This window comes from Scophthalmus maximus, chromosome 11 (assembly GCF_022379125.1).
Source record: "Scophthalmus maximus strain ysfricsl-2021 chromosome 11, ASM2237912v1, whole genome shotgun sequence".
Taxonomy (NCBI): domain Eukaryota; kingdom Metazoa; phylum Chordata; class Actinopteri; order Pleuronectiformes; family Scophthalmidae; genus Scophthalmus; species Scophthalmus maximus.
The window spans coordinates 12,553,200-12,570,712 of record NC_061525.1 but is presented as its reverse complement, the minus strand read 5'-3'; the positions used below and the strand labels follow the sequence as shown (position 1 = coordinate 12,570,712).

Here is a 17,513-nt window from a genome sequence, read left to right as displayed (position 1 = left end):
ATATTTTTATCCAGCACGTGAGACGATACAAAAACAACAACCAAACAATTCTGAAATTCCAAAATATTTTCATGACAGCAATTCATTTGCAGTGTCTTTGCGAGGGAGGAATTGCTGTCTTTGCAAGCCATGCATGGCTCTACCAAAGGTGAGGATTTGTTTGAGCATGTTTTGACTTTTGGCTAAAACCAGCTGTGAGAAACATCATCATGGTCATTTTACCACCTGACGTCAGACACTTCGCCGATATTTAGCAGTTCCATAGCATTAGAGAGGTCAGTCAGACATTTGTTCATTACTTTAGTATTGCCAGTTGATGATTTTTTTTAAACTGAAATGTTCATTGATAGGAAAAATGTCCCCCCATCGCCCATGACTGCATGTATGCATGTATTTGGGAGTGCATTTTCCTGTACATGCTGTGCACTTGCACTGGGAACACATACTGAGCATCGTCATAGTTCTCAGAGAGGACGCCCCAACTTCTCCTCCCCAGAGAGAGGGAGACCTGCTGTGAGTCATCAGCCATAAAGAGCCAGGCTGACTTTATTCTGTGACAGCTTTCTTAAGTGGCCTCTGTAATGCCATTTTAATGTTCATTCATCTCCCTCAGCGAGTGGTTTAGAAATAAAAAAAAAACTTGCAGGATAATTAAGCTCAAAGAAGAAGGCTGTGTGAAACATTTTTCATAATCCATTTTTATCAACTCAGTAATATTACATACTTATCTATTATAACATATGTATATCAATTTATGTACATGGGGGCTTTAACTTTGAAGTATTTACATCACAGGTGAGTTGTGTAAGGTTGAATGCCATTTAGTAGCATTTGTGAGTATAATGGGTCTGACGATCTGCACTTTGATATGTGGGGTTTCAAAGCAACACGAGAAAATGAATACATCATCAAAGTGGCTAAATCATCTTTGACCGATGCATCAATCACAAAAACCTGTGAAGATAATTAATATATTAAAGGTAACAATTTTACCAATCATGACAACATGTGGAAAATACTTTCTGTACAACATCAACAACAAGATGCAGCAATCAACTATTGTAAATAACCAACAGACAAATGAGGTAAATACTAAATATGGCATAGGGGTTTGACAATTACTTCCAAATGGAGCCACGTGTTTTTTCCGGCAGGAGAAAATCCACGCTGGCACGGGGAGAACATGCAAACTCCACAGAAAGGCCCTGGACGAAATGTGGTTCAAACTCTGATCCCTCTTGATGTGAGGCAAGAGGTTAGTGCATAGATTGTATATAAAAATGGACATAGTCACCAAGTCCAATAAAACCAGGATCATCTGAATATAAAAGTAATTTCTCTTGAGACTCTTCCATTTCATGGAACTTCTTCTTCTAATCAGCCTCTAACCCTGACTGGATGCGCTAATTAGGCTTTCAGTGGTGAAGTGGAGGGAAAGCAGACAGTAGGGAGGCTGCTGCGGCCCACTGTCCTTCACTCAAATCACACACATGACTTTCAGAGTGTGGATATTGATTTTATAATGTGTTTGCTGTGGGATTTGGGTGAGCATGTATGTGGCCGTGTCTTCTGCATAATGTATTAGTATCAAGTACTACACTATGTCTGCTATCGATCTGGGTTTGTGCAGATGTAACTGCCTACATACCTTCATCTATACCTGCCAGCAGCTGGCTTTACCTCGCTGAAATAATTACCTATTCTCTCTTCATACTGCTTCTGGTGAAGTATTATTTGACTTAAAACCTTAGTGAAGTATTTGTGTGCATGCAGGTTTTTGTTTGTTTAGTGTAATTACTGATTTTGATAAGTGCTGTGTAGAAACAAACTTGTTATTTTTGAAAATTCATGGATGAGGCTGCATTTTATCATAATTATCTGAAGGTAACATGAAGGAAAAAACTAACACCAACGAGGAATGTAGCCTTTGAACAATCCGTCTCTTCCCCGGTGTCTCCCTCTCTCCTCGTGTCTGCGATTGTCTGAGTGGAGGCAGGTGCACTGGAGTCAGTGCGGAGCCACATCAGCGGCACCTCATCACTGTAATCAAGCCCTTTACAAATACCACCACCCTGCCCGATCGTAGCCTCTGCTCAAGTCAGTTGAGGCTTTCAGCCTTTTCTTGCAAGTAGCTATCCTGTTTGAGCCCCTTGCCCTTTTCTCCTCTCCACTGCAGTTCCATCTGCTCTGTCTCCAGCCCCCTGCCTCCAGCACACCCTCTAAGATCACATCGAGCCTTAGTCATTTGGATCGACCACAGGCTGCATTGACACATTTGATCCAGAGCCCATGCAACTTGGGCAGGCCCATTTCTCTCCTGAAGAGAGACAACAATCATATCAAGAACAAAATCTACCTGTGTTGTGGCCAGGACGGCAACTTTCTCCCACTGTTTTCAGCAAGCATCATGACCTGTCGCTGTCAGCCCACTGGTCCTACGACTGTGCCATTGACCGTCAGTCTTGAACCCTCCCCTTCCCAAAGGCAGACTGTATAACCTCTCTTGCCCTGAGCACAAGGATATGAAAAAGTACATCAAGGACTCCTTGGGGGGCGTCATCAGGCTTAATACTCTGGTGGGTGCAGGTTTTTTCTTTGGAGTTAAGAAGGACGGATCACTCAGACCTGGACTAGGTTCTGAATAACTGGGAAGAACAAGTATCCTTTTGCCACTGATCAGCTCTGCTTCTACCCATCTCCATGGAGCCAAGGTGTTCACTAGACTCAACCACCATAACACTTACCACCTTTTCCGCATCATGGACGGGGATCACTTTGTTTTTGTGTACGTAGACATATTCCTTATCATCTCAAAGGACTTTGTCGCTCACCAGTAACGTGGTTGCTAGGTAATCCAACAGGTGTTAATAACCTTCGATGGCTATGTCATTGCATAAGGGCAGGTGCAAATGGACCCCACCAAGGTGATGGCAGTCACTGAATGTCCACCACCCTCCAACCAGTTTCTAGAATAGTTACAGCCGCCTGGCAGCTCCTCTCACAATCTCACCTCCAACTCCACTTTGTGAGTCAGCATTCCAGACATCCATGAGTCACCTTTCCAGGAACTCAAATGTCATTTTGCCAGGAACGTCACTTCTGATGCCCACTACTGCCAGCGACAGTTCACACCTGCCGCTTCTGTCCACTTCCAAGTCTGATCCCATGTCACACTCTTCCAGCATCGTTACTGCTGTCACTTGGGAAATTGAGTCCTGTGTCGGCCGAGTTCAGCAGAACCAGCCTGAACAAGGACTGCTAATTCTTTTTTGTTCATGAATCCGTCTACTCCGATGTCCTCCAGTGGACCCACTTTTCTGCTGTAGACCTATCAATACTCAAATGAATCGCTACAAATGAAATCTGTGATAAACTCTGCCTTCTGCTATGTCATTCAATAGCAGATATGACATCTTATGTAGGCTGTTAACCAGTTTTTCATAAATCTAAATAATTTTTTTATGATGATGGTAAAAGGTTTGTTTCATTGAACTTATCTTTTATGTACGTGTCACACTGAGATGCGTATGTGCTCCATTTGCCAGTACTCTGACTACATTGTGAAGCAAGACTATGCTATTTTCATGCCCCCAAATCCTTCACCTGATGATGCAAGAATGAAGTGAGCAAAAGCAAGGCCGACTCACTTAGGTCTTAAGCTTCTGATCATCCTTCCTACTGGATAAAAAATAGACTTTTACCACAGAATAACTCAAATTAGATGACAAAGAAGGAAAATAGCATTATTTTCCATGCTGCCGGCGACATCACAACTGTGGGACTTGGCTGGTTAACAAGGTGTATGAGAAACAGAGACTCCTGAAAAATGTAATAGTGTCTACAAGCAAATTCAGTTAATTAAAAAAATGTTATAAAATTGTTAGAGGGGACTTTTAGGTGCATGTGTCTGATTATTTGTTTTTGCATGTTCGTGAGCTTTTCAGCAGTGTCTAATATTGGTTTTTCTCCCACACCAATAAAATATTCCTGATGTCTTATGAGAGCTGAGAGACGCACTATGGCTCACTCACGCCTGGTGTCTAAACCGAGAGAACTTAAAGTGGTTTCATCTTGTGCTCATTCAACGTCTCCACCTACCTGCCTTACATTTGTTCAACTCATCTCATCTCAGTGTGTCTCCTGTTGTGCCTGGTTCCTCCCCAGTGGTCTTTCAGAGCCAATTATTTTGTTATTGAAAAAATAAACTGATCCAATCAGCAGCTAATTAAAGAGATAATGGGAGAATAATGACCCAGGCTGAGAAGAGGAAAGCTCAGGATTTTTTATGGATGGAATGAAAGAGGGAGAGCAGAGCTGTGTGAAGTGAAGAGGAAATGTGGACTGCAATTGGAGTGTCAAACCAGCGATATTCATGAGGACAGGCTGACCTGTATGGGAGCAGGTGTAGTGTCGGATGGGTAGATGAGAAGAAACTAGAGATTGATGAAGTCACAGTCAGATGTGACCTGCTGCTCATCCAGCTGTTACCTGAGCCAGAGGCGGGACAGCTGGTGGCGAGGCAGCAGGGAGGAGGAGGGAGGTGATTGGGTAGAATGTCAAACCTGGAAGTAGGTGGCAGATGACGCTGTGACGTGCAGAGTTCAAAGGAGGAAATCCTTGTGATTGTGAATTTAATCAAGTGGTCAAAGGAATAATTAAATTTTTGGGGGGGAAAAGGTTTATTCACTTTGGTGCTGAGAATTCAGAAGTTGGTTAGCTTGACTTAGCACAAAGACTGGAAACGGGGAAACAGGCTCTATCCACATGTGGGGGGGAAAAAAAGCAGAGCAGATTTTGTAACATTTGGGATGTAATGGTTATCCACATACTTTTACCCAGCACTGTCTTACACATTAACTCTTTAATATCCTGAGTTGTATCACAGGTTGGGCTGCTATATATCAAGAATGTCCCTAGACTAGAATATATTTTTTAAAGGTGATGATGAGATGATGATGCCTGCATATGGTAATCAGATAGATTTTAGTTATTTGTGTTCTTGCTCATGAACCTGCTTCACTCAGCTTTGCCATTTGGCCTCTTCTAAGAACATCTTCAGATCGGTGTCTGTCAACATCAGTCAAGCTAATCACTGGAGCGTATTACCTCAGTAAAGTTGCCAGATCTAAAGCAGCTTCTCTGTCTCTCTCTCTCCCCCTCTCTCTTTCTGATGCCAGGTGGAAGAAATCCGGGGTTTTATCGAGTCTCTGGCAGAGAAAGTCGAGGAGGTGAAGAGACAGCACAGCGCCATCCTCGCCTCTCCTAACCCAGATGAGAGTAAGGCTGTTTGTCTTTACTATTTTTTTCTTGTTTAATTTTTCAAAGCGGGAAATGTTCAAAACAACTGGATCTCTACACATCAGTGCTCCAAAAATGTAATGTAATTATTGTAGGACTTGAGTACCTCTGGAGTTAGGTTTTTGAATTTGTTTTATATGATTTCAAAACAAATGAATTAGGGCATCTCTCCAGATAAGTGTTCCCAGGACACAAAGAATGTTTTGAGGAATTTAACTTAACTTAACCTTCACTTGACTGTAATAACTGAAGAGGGGTTTGATGTGCACAAACTAAAGGAAATGTGTGATCACATTTCCAGAGACAAGTGCTCTGGTTTTCAGTCCCATTTTCAATCTCTGCATTCCTCTTTTCTATTAGTTCATTACATTGAACTGAATCATCAGATTCTGGCAATACAACGGTGGCCCTGAAGTACAAACCACAACAGCAAATCACACAACACGACAGCAATTCACCACAACGCAACAGCATTTGGGTGCGTCACGGCCCAGTGTAGTTGACCTTGAAAGGCAACGACTTTTTTAAATGTTCGTCGCGAGGAACAGTCGCATTTGTTGACCGCCGTCAATGCCCGTGCTCTTACACATGCAATTGTGCCATGCCAAAGCCCACCTCTCTCAACCGGGCCACGGCCGGGAAGCGCCTTGCACCTAGGTACTGTTGCACTCACACTGCTCAAACTACAGTAACTAGACTTTAGCCTTGAATCATGCTTGGGCCATTGTACAAATGCCATGAATGTTTCATTCTGCAGTGACACAGTAATGAGACAGATAGTCTCTCTTAATGAAAAGAGAATCAAGCCAAAAAGTCAGTTATTTATATACTGGGAAATGTACAACAGCAGCAAAAAGCCTGATAATAAAGGCAGATTCCACTCAACGTAAGGATAAAAAATGAGTCTATCCCTTACAGTAAGTTGAGGAAATAAAGAACAGTTTAAGAAAACGCAAAAAGCCAGTCTGTTGATGAAGAAAGTCTGAAGACCTTGAAGAATGTGCGAGCCATGCCCCCCACCGATCAATCCTCTCTGTCCTTTTTTAGCTTTTATACTCTCACTGTGAAATATCTTACTTTAGTTTGTCCATTTTTCTCCACTTTTCTGCTTTCTCTCCATTTCTGTTTCGCCCCGTCTTCACCTCTTATACCTGGTGTTAATACTGTCTACCATTTTTTATCCGTTTATCTGTACTCCCTCCACCCATTTCAGCCGCTCTCCTGTTTGCCTTGTCAGTCTGGGCTGTAAACTAAAATCCATCTTTTCTTCTCTCTGTCTACCCCCTCATCTGTGTCCGCTCACACCTCTTCCTCTCCCATTTATGTCAGGGCATTGATCTGAGACCCTGCACTTACAAGGGGGGATGTTACTCATACTAGTAACACCCTGCAATTCCCTTTCCTCTCCCTGATTCCCTACCTCCCACCTATCTGGAAAAGCATCGATCTGCTTGTAGCAGCAGGCATCAGATGAGCCCTTTAACTAGCCGGGCTGTGAAGCTGAGCGGAGCAGCAACAAGGCAAGGTGCTGCGTTTTAGATACAAATTCTTCTACAAGCCGCCCCCTTTGAGACTGAAATTGATACTCAGTGTGTGTGTGTGTGTGTGTGTGTGTGTGTGTGTGTGTGTGTGTGTGTGTGTGTGTGTGTGTGTGTGTGTGTGTGTGTGTGTGTGTGTGTGTGTGTGTGTGTGTGTGTGTGTGTGTGTGTGTGTGTGTGTGTGTGTGTGTGTGTGTTTTTGTGTGTTTGTCGCTGATAAATGCACATCAGACAGCAGCTGATGGTTGCAGAGTAGACGTCAGGGTCGTTCATTACACCGAGGTCAGTCTGTTCTTCTCTGTCTGCCTGTTGCATTGTGTTACTGACGGAGACTCCAATCATCTGAATGCCCTCATCCAGAAAGCAGCTTTATCTCTCGAGCAACATTTTTTATACGGTGTGTGCGTGTATGAATATGTCTGTGCAACTCTTTCTCCTATGAATAGATATTCATATACAAATAATCGGCACTGACTAATACATTCTGTTTGGAAGCATGATGGTGCCCATATTGCATTTTTATCAAAATCACAGCAAAACAGGCCGGAAACCAGGAATATTCACGGTGAATTGGGCCTTCTAAATTGTGGGAAATAATAAAACTGACTTAGTTTCAAAGTTTACTGTGTTTCTCATTACATTTGCTTACAATGTCTGCTCCTGGCAACACATGATAAATGTTTTTATGGTGTTTAAGTCAACTCACAGCACCGTGGTCTTGCTTAAATGCTTGAAAAGTCAAGGCACAACAAGTTCATTTGAATAGCATTTTTAGCCATGCTTCAGTTAGTCAGTCAGTCAGTCAACACTTCACTCTGGACTGAACCATCTCAACAAACTGAATCGGAATGAAATTTGAAATAACACCCATTGTCCCCATGCAGACGATGAATCCTAATGAATTGGCGATCTCCAGACATTTCCTCTTGTCCCACCATGAAGTAGAAGTGAAGTTTTTAGCACACAACATTTCACAGCTGTTGGATGGATAGCCATGACATTTGGTCCACACATATGTTTTCCCCAGGAAGAACTGTGATAGTGTTGATCCTTCTCCTTCGTTCCTTATATTGGATAAGACAAAACAGATTTATACCAGATCAACCATATCAATATTTAAGTTTGGACAAAAGTAACGTACCGGCGAAACAATATTTCTATAAAAGCTAAAAAAAAAAATCAACCTAAAGCTTTACTTCTACTGAGGAAAAAAATAGACTAAAATGCAGTTCCGGTGCTGTCAGGCAGAGGTAACAACGCACTGACTTGACACAAAACCCTGTCTCTGGTCAAATTCGTTGATTCCTTCATGCCCAAACTGCCGAACCTCTTATCTACATATTTGATCTGGTGCAGTATAAAGAAAACCACATGTCCAAGACAAAAACACTGGGCCTGAATATGCTGCGTGATGTTTGTGTTAAGCTCATAATAATCAAACTCAAATAATGCAGTGTGTTGTGTAGTCTCTCTCTCGCTCTCTCGCTCTCGCTCTCTCGCTGACACTGTAATTCTAATTCTGTGCTTCAGCCTGCTCCGAAGTGTGTCATCAAAATTAATTGCACGGTGACATTTTAATGCAACATCAAATGAACTTCCACATTAATTCATTATTGTATTGAAAATGTTGCTCACATGGCCTTTCATACTTTATATTTATTTGAAAAATGTTCTTCCTACTCATATTGTGTTTTTATTTATTTCTTGAGTCAGTTTTTTTTATTGTGTTATAAAGTCTTCTGTCTTTTCTTTGTGAGAAAGACCTGTTCTGCTGTAACTTGAGAGCATGTTCCTCCAACCAAAATCAAACTTCATCTCCTTCGTGATGAGAATGAAATTTCTTCATCTAATTCTTCCTCTCTTCACTTATTCTGTCTCCCACATGAAAACATGGATGTTATTGAGAGAGCAATGCTGACCACAGCGTCATTTCTCTCCAGTCTGCGGATAAACCGGATAATGGATGAGTAGGAGTGGAGGGTACACAATCCTTTTTAAAGGTCTCTCGCAGCGTAACATTGTCAGGTGATAAACCTTCTGTTTCTGTCACGGTTCAACATTTTCCTAATCACATCACATTTCACAAGCCACCCCCCACCTGGCCGGCTTCACAACCCCGACCTCCCTACTTTTTCTCCTCCTCCTCCTTGTCTTCCTCCCTCCTTTGCTGTGGGAGCTTTTGTGTTCGCTGACTGAGACATTTCCTGTTGAATCTCCACGGGGTTAATTCTAGCCCACTCGCAGAGTACATATTGACACGCGCGCACACATACAGTACTGACACATTACTTTCACCCCTGCATTACACATTATACCATATCATAGTTTACCCACCCCCCTAAATGAAGCGTATCAAATTTCCACGAGGGAATTGCTGTGTTTGTGCATGCTTTGTTTTTGCTCAGTTGGCGTTAAGGGTTTGTGTGGGCATGCTCAGCAGCGGTGTACAGTTGTAGTAACAGTAAGGATGATAGATTAGGTAATAGCCATCAGATCATAATGGGTATTGAACCTGCGTTTCCTCATAGGCACATTCCTTCGACGCAGGAAAGGAATACACAAATGTATTTTATATTGAGAAACAAGATTGAATTCACATATCCGATTAAATAATTGCCTCATTTGTTTTAGTCTGTGGTGTTGTCTGTTGGCCGTGTGCAGCATTGCTTCTCATTATTTCGGGTCGATCCATCAAGACTGTTCTTGATAGATCTTATAAGGAAAGGTCAAAAGTCAGTGATGATTGCCTCTTCTGCAGGAGCATCAGTGGCCTTTACAGCTTTTCAGCTGCTCTCAGGAGAGTGAGGTTGGGGTGAATGAAACACTCACTGGACTGGTGGAGGGACAAAAACCTTTTTTAATCAACATTAGACTTGTTTAGTATTGTAAAATGTTGTGTATAGATGATGTCCCATGTTAAACTGTTATTTATTTATTTTTTTATATTATGCATCGTAACAGATTTCCATAGATTAATACTTTGCATTAAGTTTACACTATTATTGTGCATTTACGTGTTCCTCAGAAGGGTTAGGGTGTCTCAATTGGTGAAGTTGTTTTTCGCCAGGGGCACCGATGAGACTATAGATGCTGTTTAACACTGACACTAGAGAGTTTATTTAACCACATTTCTCAGTATGTTTTTCCAACCACTTAGCTTTCACTGCTCCTGCTGACATCTCGTCCTCTATTTTCTAAAGTGCATCTTTACTCTTGACTCTTGAAAATCCTTAACCCGCAAATGCTGGAGATGTTTGCTTTAATTGCAGCCTGTGAGTGTTGCTATTTCTAGTGTCAGTTTTTTGGGCTGAGTGGGCCCCCATCCTCCAGAGTGCTGTTTGCCAAAGCTCCTCTACCAAAATTTGAAAGTGTTGTGTAAGGTCCCCCACTCGTTGTTCTTCCTCCACCATCTTTTTCTTTGTGTTTCTTTCCTCTATTTCTCTCCATTTCCTTTTCTCTTACATCCCCTCATGGTGTCTTAGCTGAAGTATTGTTACAGCCCTTTAAAACACAGCTTTATACCCCAGAGTAATGATAACCCTCATAAAGTGAAGTTAATACGATATGGACAATCAAGTCCAAGGCTAAGGACACACAGAGAGACACACACATTTATGCGAGGTCAAAGCTGTTAAGATAAATCAGGGATAAATCAGTTTAACTTCCCTCTGTCCTCATGGCTTCAGCAGGAGGAGTGCAGTGTTACTGCCCTGATGTGGATAGAAGTGTCGGGAGGCCGGGAAAGTTTCGAAATTACATTTACACTGTCAAGTCCACGGTAAACCTGTTGTACTGTCTTTGAAGATGTTGCAGGAGAAAGAGAAGCTGTTAGAGACATCAGAGATGGATGGGGATGTTAGCAGAGACTTCACTGAGTGCCATTCTGGTCTCTTTTGTTTTTTTTTAACTCTATCTATATACTGCCTATAGGGGTCATCATGCAAGTCTAAATGTCCATGCTTTGAAATAGTAACACTTGTTACTCACTGCAGTAAATCTCTGCAACCACTTCTCAGAATGGAACGGTGCGTTATGTCTAAACTCTTTACTCTGGTATAGTTTAGTAATTAGACTTTATCTCTGCTCTCAGTTTGCCATTACCTGTGTGAATACTGTCTTCCTACACTAAGGCAAATATCTGTAGTGTTTGAGGGATGAGCTCAGATTCTGTCTCTCTGAAACGCCTGTCACCTGGACTCTAGACGATCAATAAGCGGAGCAAACACGCAAAGAACTGGTAATATATTTACAGAGCGAGCAGAGCAAGACACACACACACACAGACAGACTGAGAGATGGAGAAAAAGATAAATGGCTGCAAGTTAGAGGCTTGAATGGCAGCAATTGAGCCATGCGTTAGAGAGGAGGAAACGTAAATGGCTCGGTGTCTCGTCAGTGTCACGGTACCCTGACATCAAAATGACACTCACACACATATACACGCACACAGATTGTTTTGATATTACAATAATTTAACCAGTTTCAAAACAGGCAAGAACATGTGTTGTCATATAAATGCTGCTGCTGCTGTAAAAACAGAACTGATGCAGTGGTCGAAGCTTTGTGTAGGAGAGAATCGACCCAGACGTTCAGGATGTTTATCTTTTATTGAATTCTGCTCATATGCCCCATCCTCATATTTCTGATGAGTGATGTAAGTACAGTACCATCCTGATCTGAACATATGAACGCTGGTAGTACAGTGACAGTCAAATGGGCAAAGCATGGCTCGGGAGGTAGAGTGGCCATCTAGTCATCGTAAAGTTCCTGTTACGATCCCTTTCTTCTCCAGGGGCCATGAAGTGTCCTTGAGCAAGATAATGAGCCAGTGCTTCTGATGCTGTCATCAGCGTGTGAATGAGACATACATTGTAAAGTAAAAAAAAAAAATCACTATATAAATATAATCCATTTATCATTTGAAATCGAATCCGGTTGATGTGATTTTGAGCCTCAGGTTCAGTTTTAGATCAGTGGTTAAGTCAGGTTAAAGGTAAATCTCAGAACATTTCAGAAATTATGTTTATTCACTGTATTGCCGAAAGATAGATGAGAATATCAATGCCACTAACAGCAGCTTTAGCACAAAACCTGGAAACAGTTGAAGAAAGGTTGCCTGGCTGTCTTGGACTGGGAGTGTGTTGCACGTCTCAGCTCTGTTTCTCTGCATTGTTGCAGTCTTTCTGATTTAATTTTGTCTGCGCAAAAAGTTCAGGAAAGTGTCTGGACTTCAGTGGATGTCTGAAAGCAACTATAGTGGAACAGTTTGTATCAGACTTTGGCGGTACATATCTGTAGCATAAACACTTTTGGTAATTAGATTTAAAAGTTTTTTGATGGCAAAAACATAGATGATTCCCTTTCCACTCTCCTCTTATTATGTTTTCTTCAAACACTGTAGTAAAGGCAAAAAAGTAATGAAAGGAATCCTCAAAGAAAAAGTTATTACTTTGGAATAAATATCCTGGATCACCATTTATTTCATGGTCTCTGCTCACACTCAGCCCTTCTTCTAGTGTCCACATTTCCGCCATTTCTTCCTGCCTTGTATCCTATCTCTCCCTCGCGCTTTCTGACTCTCTCTCTTTCCCTCCGCCACTTTGAAACAATCTGAAGATGGCGAGAGGACCGACTGCACACATCGCCATAGCAACACAGTCGTAATGATGGCAACAAGCGTGACCTGAAGATTCCATTCGAGAGTGTCTGGGAGAAGGATGGAGTGTGAAGCCACAGCTCAATTGACTCCTCAGTTTTGCCCTCTAATTTGCTTCCCTCTTACTTCTCCCGCTACTTATTCAGCAGTGTCCGTACTCTTCCTCGTTTCAAACAGCCGATAATTAGGCTGAACAGACACTTGATCAAGCAGCTTGGCCTCCTCTGTTTGGTAACCTCGAGGAATAAATTTTATCTAACTCCTAAACACACACACACAAACAGCCCAAACCTAAATCCAGTTTTTGTTATGTATCTCTGTGGGTACAGCTGGTGTCATGCAGCAGGTTACCGACAGTTGCTATGTTAACTAATGATGATGCTCTGATCACTAATTTAGTCGTTTAAAAGTATCTCAATTTACCGAATATTCAAATTCCAGTTTTACCATGGTATTGTGTGACTGATAGCTGAAACTGCACACAAACACACACCACAGAGCACTGTGTATTCATTCTGCCTTGAGGGCCTCAGCCCACCACCTCAGATCAGTGTCTGACCCTGAACTCCTTGTATGCTGCGCACATTTTGCCATTGGCAGGAAAATTATTGACCAGAGATAAAAAAATAAAATAATATATGTATTCAAATGTATGCCAAGATTATGGTAATGCTGCAAGTGTTTGTTGTAGAATAACTGACTGGAGGAAATATTTTTCATATTTTGCTCTATCTTTATAATTCAATTTTGCCATGTTGACACTGATACAGTATTCAGTAGATTACTCTATACATTTAAAGTGAGTTAGAGTTGTTGTTGACATGCAAAGCTTTGTTAACATTTATGGCTTCTCACAGAGATATCTTTGTGGTTATCATTGCATCCTGACAAACATATAAAATGCATTTCCTTCTACGTGATATTTTTTAAGCCAGTTTCTATTAAATATTTTATATCATGCATTGTGAACATCCATGTGTGCAAGCTCATGCTCTTCCGTTTCTAGAAATTTGTTGGTTGCATTGTTTGCACACAGCTGACCTGTCAAAATGGCAAAATGGTGCAGAACCATTGGCAGAAAAATGCATGACATTGACACAGGATTAACGAGATGTCAAACAAGATAACACATTAAAAAGCATTGCTTGGTAGCACTACTTGTGGTAAAAAAATTTGTACTAGTCTGGGTACTTCTTCGTCAAATACTCGTTAGTTAGTGGCAGCCTTGGTTGTTTACAAAAGTCGCTACCCCCCTGCGTCATGGTATAAACCCCGCCCATTATCAGATAATCGGTTGTGATTGGACCGATGAGTTTTCTGCCGGGGTACATCACTTCCCAACAGAGGGGATCCAGACCGTATTCTGGCAGATCAAATTTAAATGAGCTCCCAGAATTCCTGTGGGTCCCAGGCTATAAGACTAGGACCATGGATGACAAATAAACAGCGCATTTTGTATTCTGCTCAGAACGTGCATCCGGTTCACTTCTGTGGTGCACACGAGTGTGGACAGTCCCTGAGGAGTCAAATTTCATTCTGCACACGGCCGTTGACAGAAGATGGAACCATGAGTCGGCCTAAAGAAACATTGAGAACACATGCCTAGGCATCCTAGTGGCCTGGGGATTTTGGATGCTGACCATGTCTTTGCTACTTTACTGGTATTTCACTGATATTTTACCTTTGTGGCATATCATTATTTCTGTCTTTTTTCTCAACGGTTGCTTTAAAAATGAGCGAGACAACAAAAACACTTGTCTGTGTTCCTTACATTCGAATGACTCTGTCTTTTGCAGCTGGATACAAATTGATGTGATCTCATCAGTTAGTGCTCTGTCCACTGCTGTGTCCCAATGAGCTTTATGTACCACAGGCTGATGTTCGCTGATATGAGAATATGCCTGTTAAGCAGATTAAAAGCTTGTAGTGCTTTGCTGATCAGTGTGTAATACGTCCAGCATCTCTATGGGGCTGCTATAGTTTAATGACATCAAACAAGCTGGTTTGAGGATTTGTCTTCGTTTCCCTTTTTATTGTCTGTGTGTGTTTATGAGTTTTTCCGCTCATCAAAGTCTCCCATCTGAAATGGCCACAAAAAGCATTCAAGTCCTGTAGATGTACTGTGCAGCTCTAGAGAATGAGACTTTATGATTACCTCATTACTTTAAAGCTTATTTCTTCTCACAAAATTTGTGCAAATATTATATTTTGATTACTGAACATTGAGCAGCGATTGAAGTCGTCCTCTACGTGTACTCGTGTACTCAAATTATCCATCGAGCTTCTGCCTGTAATCGAATACTGATGTTTGTGATGGGTTTCAGTACTTCTAAAGAATTTTAATTCAGATGTTGTACATTAAGAAACACTTAAATGTGTTTCTGTGTTATGGTGTTTTATTCTATTGTTTTCTCTCTTCTAAATCATTCCACCTTAATCTAATATAATCTCTCTTTTACAGTAGGTTTCTTTGAATCCTTTTTTATTGTTATGTGGGGAGTACAACATTAGATAAAATGTTGTCTCCTGTGTGTAATAATAACCTGACCTGTCTGTAAAAATGTGATTTTGAAACTGCTGAAGGCTGCAATGAGCACGAGAAGGGTGAAAAGATGCAGAGGAAAAGACGGTCAGTTTTTCTTCATGATGGCAACATGATGTGACTATCACTCCAACCATCACTTCTCTGATGTAGCCACACTGTCGTCTGCTGTGTGGCTACAGCTTTGTTTTAACCACTGACAGAAATAGCCTCTAAATATAGGACCGTGTGACATGACTCAGCAAATTCATCTTAATTTAAAACAAATATATTTTGTCTCTGCCTTTCACACACTGCAGATTTGATTGTAACATCGCAGCAAAGACAATGTAGCTGAATAAAGGGATCGGTCTTCTCGCGTTGGGTCATTGAACAACGTCTGAAAGCCTCTTCTCAAACACCTGTGGCCGACAGTTTAACAGTTCCTGAAACAGACAAATGTGCAAGCTCACCACTTCATGCAGTGACAGGTCAGCTGTGCATGGGTGTGAAAGTTGGCAGGGTTAAAAGATAATATCCTTTTTTCATGTTTAACACATTTAATACCGTCACTTTTCATGTGTAAAAATAAAAAGAGAACAACATCATGAATGTCTCCAAGGAGAGTATGCAAAAAAGTGTAATCAACAATTATTTTCATGATCGATTAGTCTGTCCATTATTTTCTCAATTAATTGTTTTATCTGTAAAATGACAGAAAGTAGAAATGGAAGTTTCTCCCTTTCCCAAGGGAATACATTTCAACAGTTTGTGTCATTTGACTCACAGGCCAAAACCCAACGATTTCAGTTTGCCTCACTGAAAAAAAAAAGATTTACCTCCTTAAAAAATTACTTCAATTGGTAACACACAAATGAAATAACTTTGTTCAACTTAAAAACACAATTGATTAACTTTTGTTAATTTATTTTGAAAGAAAAAAAACATTCATTTGTCTGTTACCAATTGAAGTAATTATTTTAAGTTGGTAAACAATTTTCATTTTTCAGGGTGTATTCAATTAACTACTATTAACTTATTTTTTCACTGGACCAGCATATTGACGCTTAATCCTTGCATCAACACTTTTGCCACAATTGGACACATTGTAGAAACTTGTTTGTTTAAAGCATACCCTGGCTAAGTGTTTTATTGCACAGCATATTTGTAAATAGCTCCGTCACAATCAGGTTTTATACAAATCAGATCATTGGGAGCAGATAAGTTCTCCTCATCATGTGTCCTGACCTCAGTGAAATACCTTGGACCTCATCATACTTGACAAGTTTGCTACGTTCAGTATGTAAAGCGAGGAGAGTTGCTGCTTTGATTAGTCATTATTGAAATCTGCATAGTTACACCTTTCCTGCTGGTAACACTCTATTCATCCTGTTGCAGGTACGTTTTCGCTGGAGTCCATTGTAATGTCACTTGCTCCTCCCGTAACCAACATAGGGAATCTACGGGTCCAACCCGCATGACTTTCAATTTTTTGCTTCTACGGATTGACTGTATGTTTGAGGCGTAGACCGGGATGGAGAATGGATGGTGGACTGGAGAGCGAAGTGAATGATGATGCTGGTACTTGAAGGAAAAGAATGAGGAAGGATGAGTCGTGCTGCTGCCGACTGAAGCTGATGAATTCTTATGAGTGACACTGTGTCTTTTTTTGTGTGTCAGTATTGATTCTGTCTCTGTGAAACTGGCTGCCACACAGGTTTGAGTGAGTGGTTGAGTTACAGTAGCATATACGTGTGTTTATGTGTGGTTTGACACCAGCCCAGTAATCTCTCCTCTCCTCTCCTCTCCTCTCCTCTCCTCTCCTCTCCTCTCCTCTCCTCAGAGACTAAAGCAGAGCTGGAGGATCTAATGGCAGACATCAAGAAGTTGGCCAACAAAGTACGCTCCAAATTAAAGAGTGAGTACAGTTCATCTATTTCGCTCCTGCTGTAGCTGCAACTAGTGATTATTTCCTGTATCAATTAAAAAGTTAGTTGTTTTGTTGAACTAGTTCAATTTTCAAAGACTGAACAATGCCTGTCACAAGTTTGCCTTATTCCTTTTTCTCAGTCTGATCAGCAGTCTGATCTTTATTTTTGAAGTTGCAACTGGCAAATGCTTATGGTATTTTTACATAATAACTGCCGACAACAATCAATCACAAAGATACAGTGAGGGAATTTACTAACACATCTAAGATCAATAGATTGGTCAGTTAATGATTCATTCAATCAACAGAACATTTTGTTACAGCTATTTTTTTTACAACTATTTTTTATAAAGGGGTTCCAAACTTTTTTTTTCCTTGTCTTACATCATAGTAAATTAAATATAAGGGGAAAACAAAACATAGCAATATGAATTGTAAAAAAGCATTTTCCCCTATATACCAAATTAATAGAAAAAAAAAACTAATCAAGAAAATGAATGGCAGCCCTGAAGTCTGTATAACAGTATCATAACCATGTCCATAACCACTGTGCGCACCTTATGTGATGTG

General features: G+C 41.0%; 1 protein-coding gene across 7 annotated transcripts in view; it reads left to right on the top strand.

Moving 5' to 3' along the window:
* stx1a (syntaxin 1A (brain)) overlaps positions 1-17,513 on the top strand; it is a 43,275-nt gene that overhangs the window by 12,096 nt on the left and 13,666 nt on the right. For 5 of the 7 annotated variants that reach the window (XM_035621718.2, XM_035621720.2, XM_035621717.2 and 2 more), the window contains exons 3-4: positions 5,178-5,277; positions 16,857-16,931. In XM_035621718.2, coding sequence (XP_035477611.2) covers positions 5,178-5,277; positions 16,857-16,931 — 175 coding nt within the window. Of the gene's footprint in view, positions 1-1,168; positions 1,256-4,677; positions 4,969-5,177; positions 5,278-16,856; positions 16,932-17,513 lie in introns of those variants that run through there. The other 2 variants (XM_035621715.2, XM_035621716.2) reach the window with 2 other exon arrangements.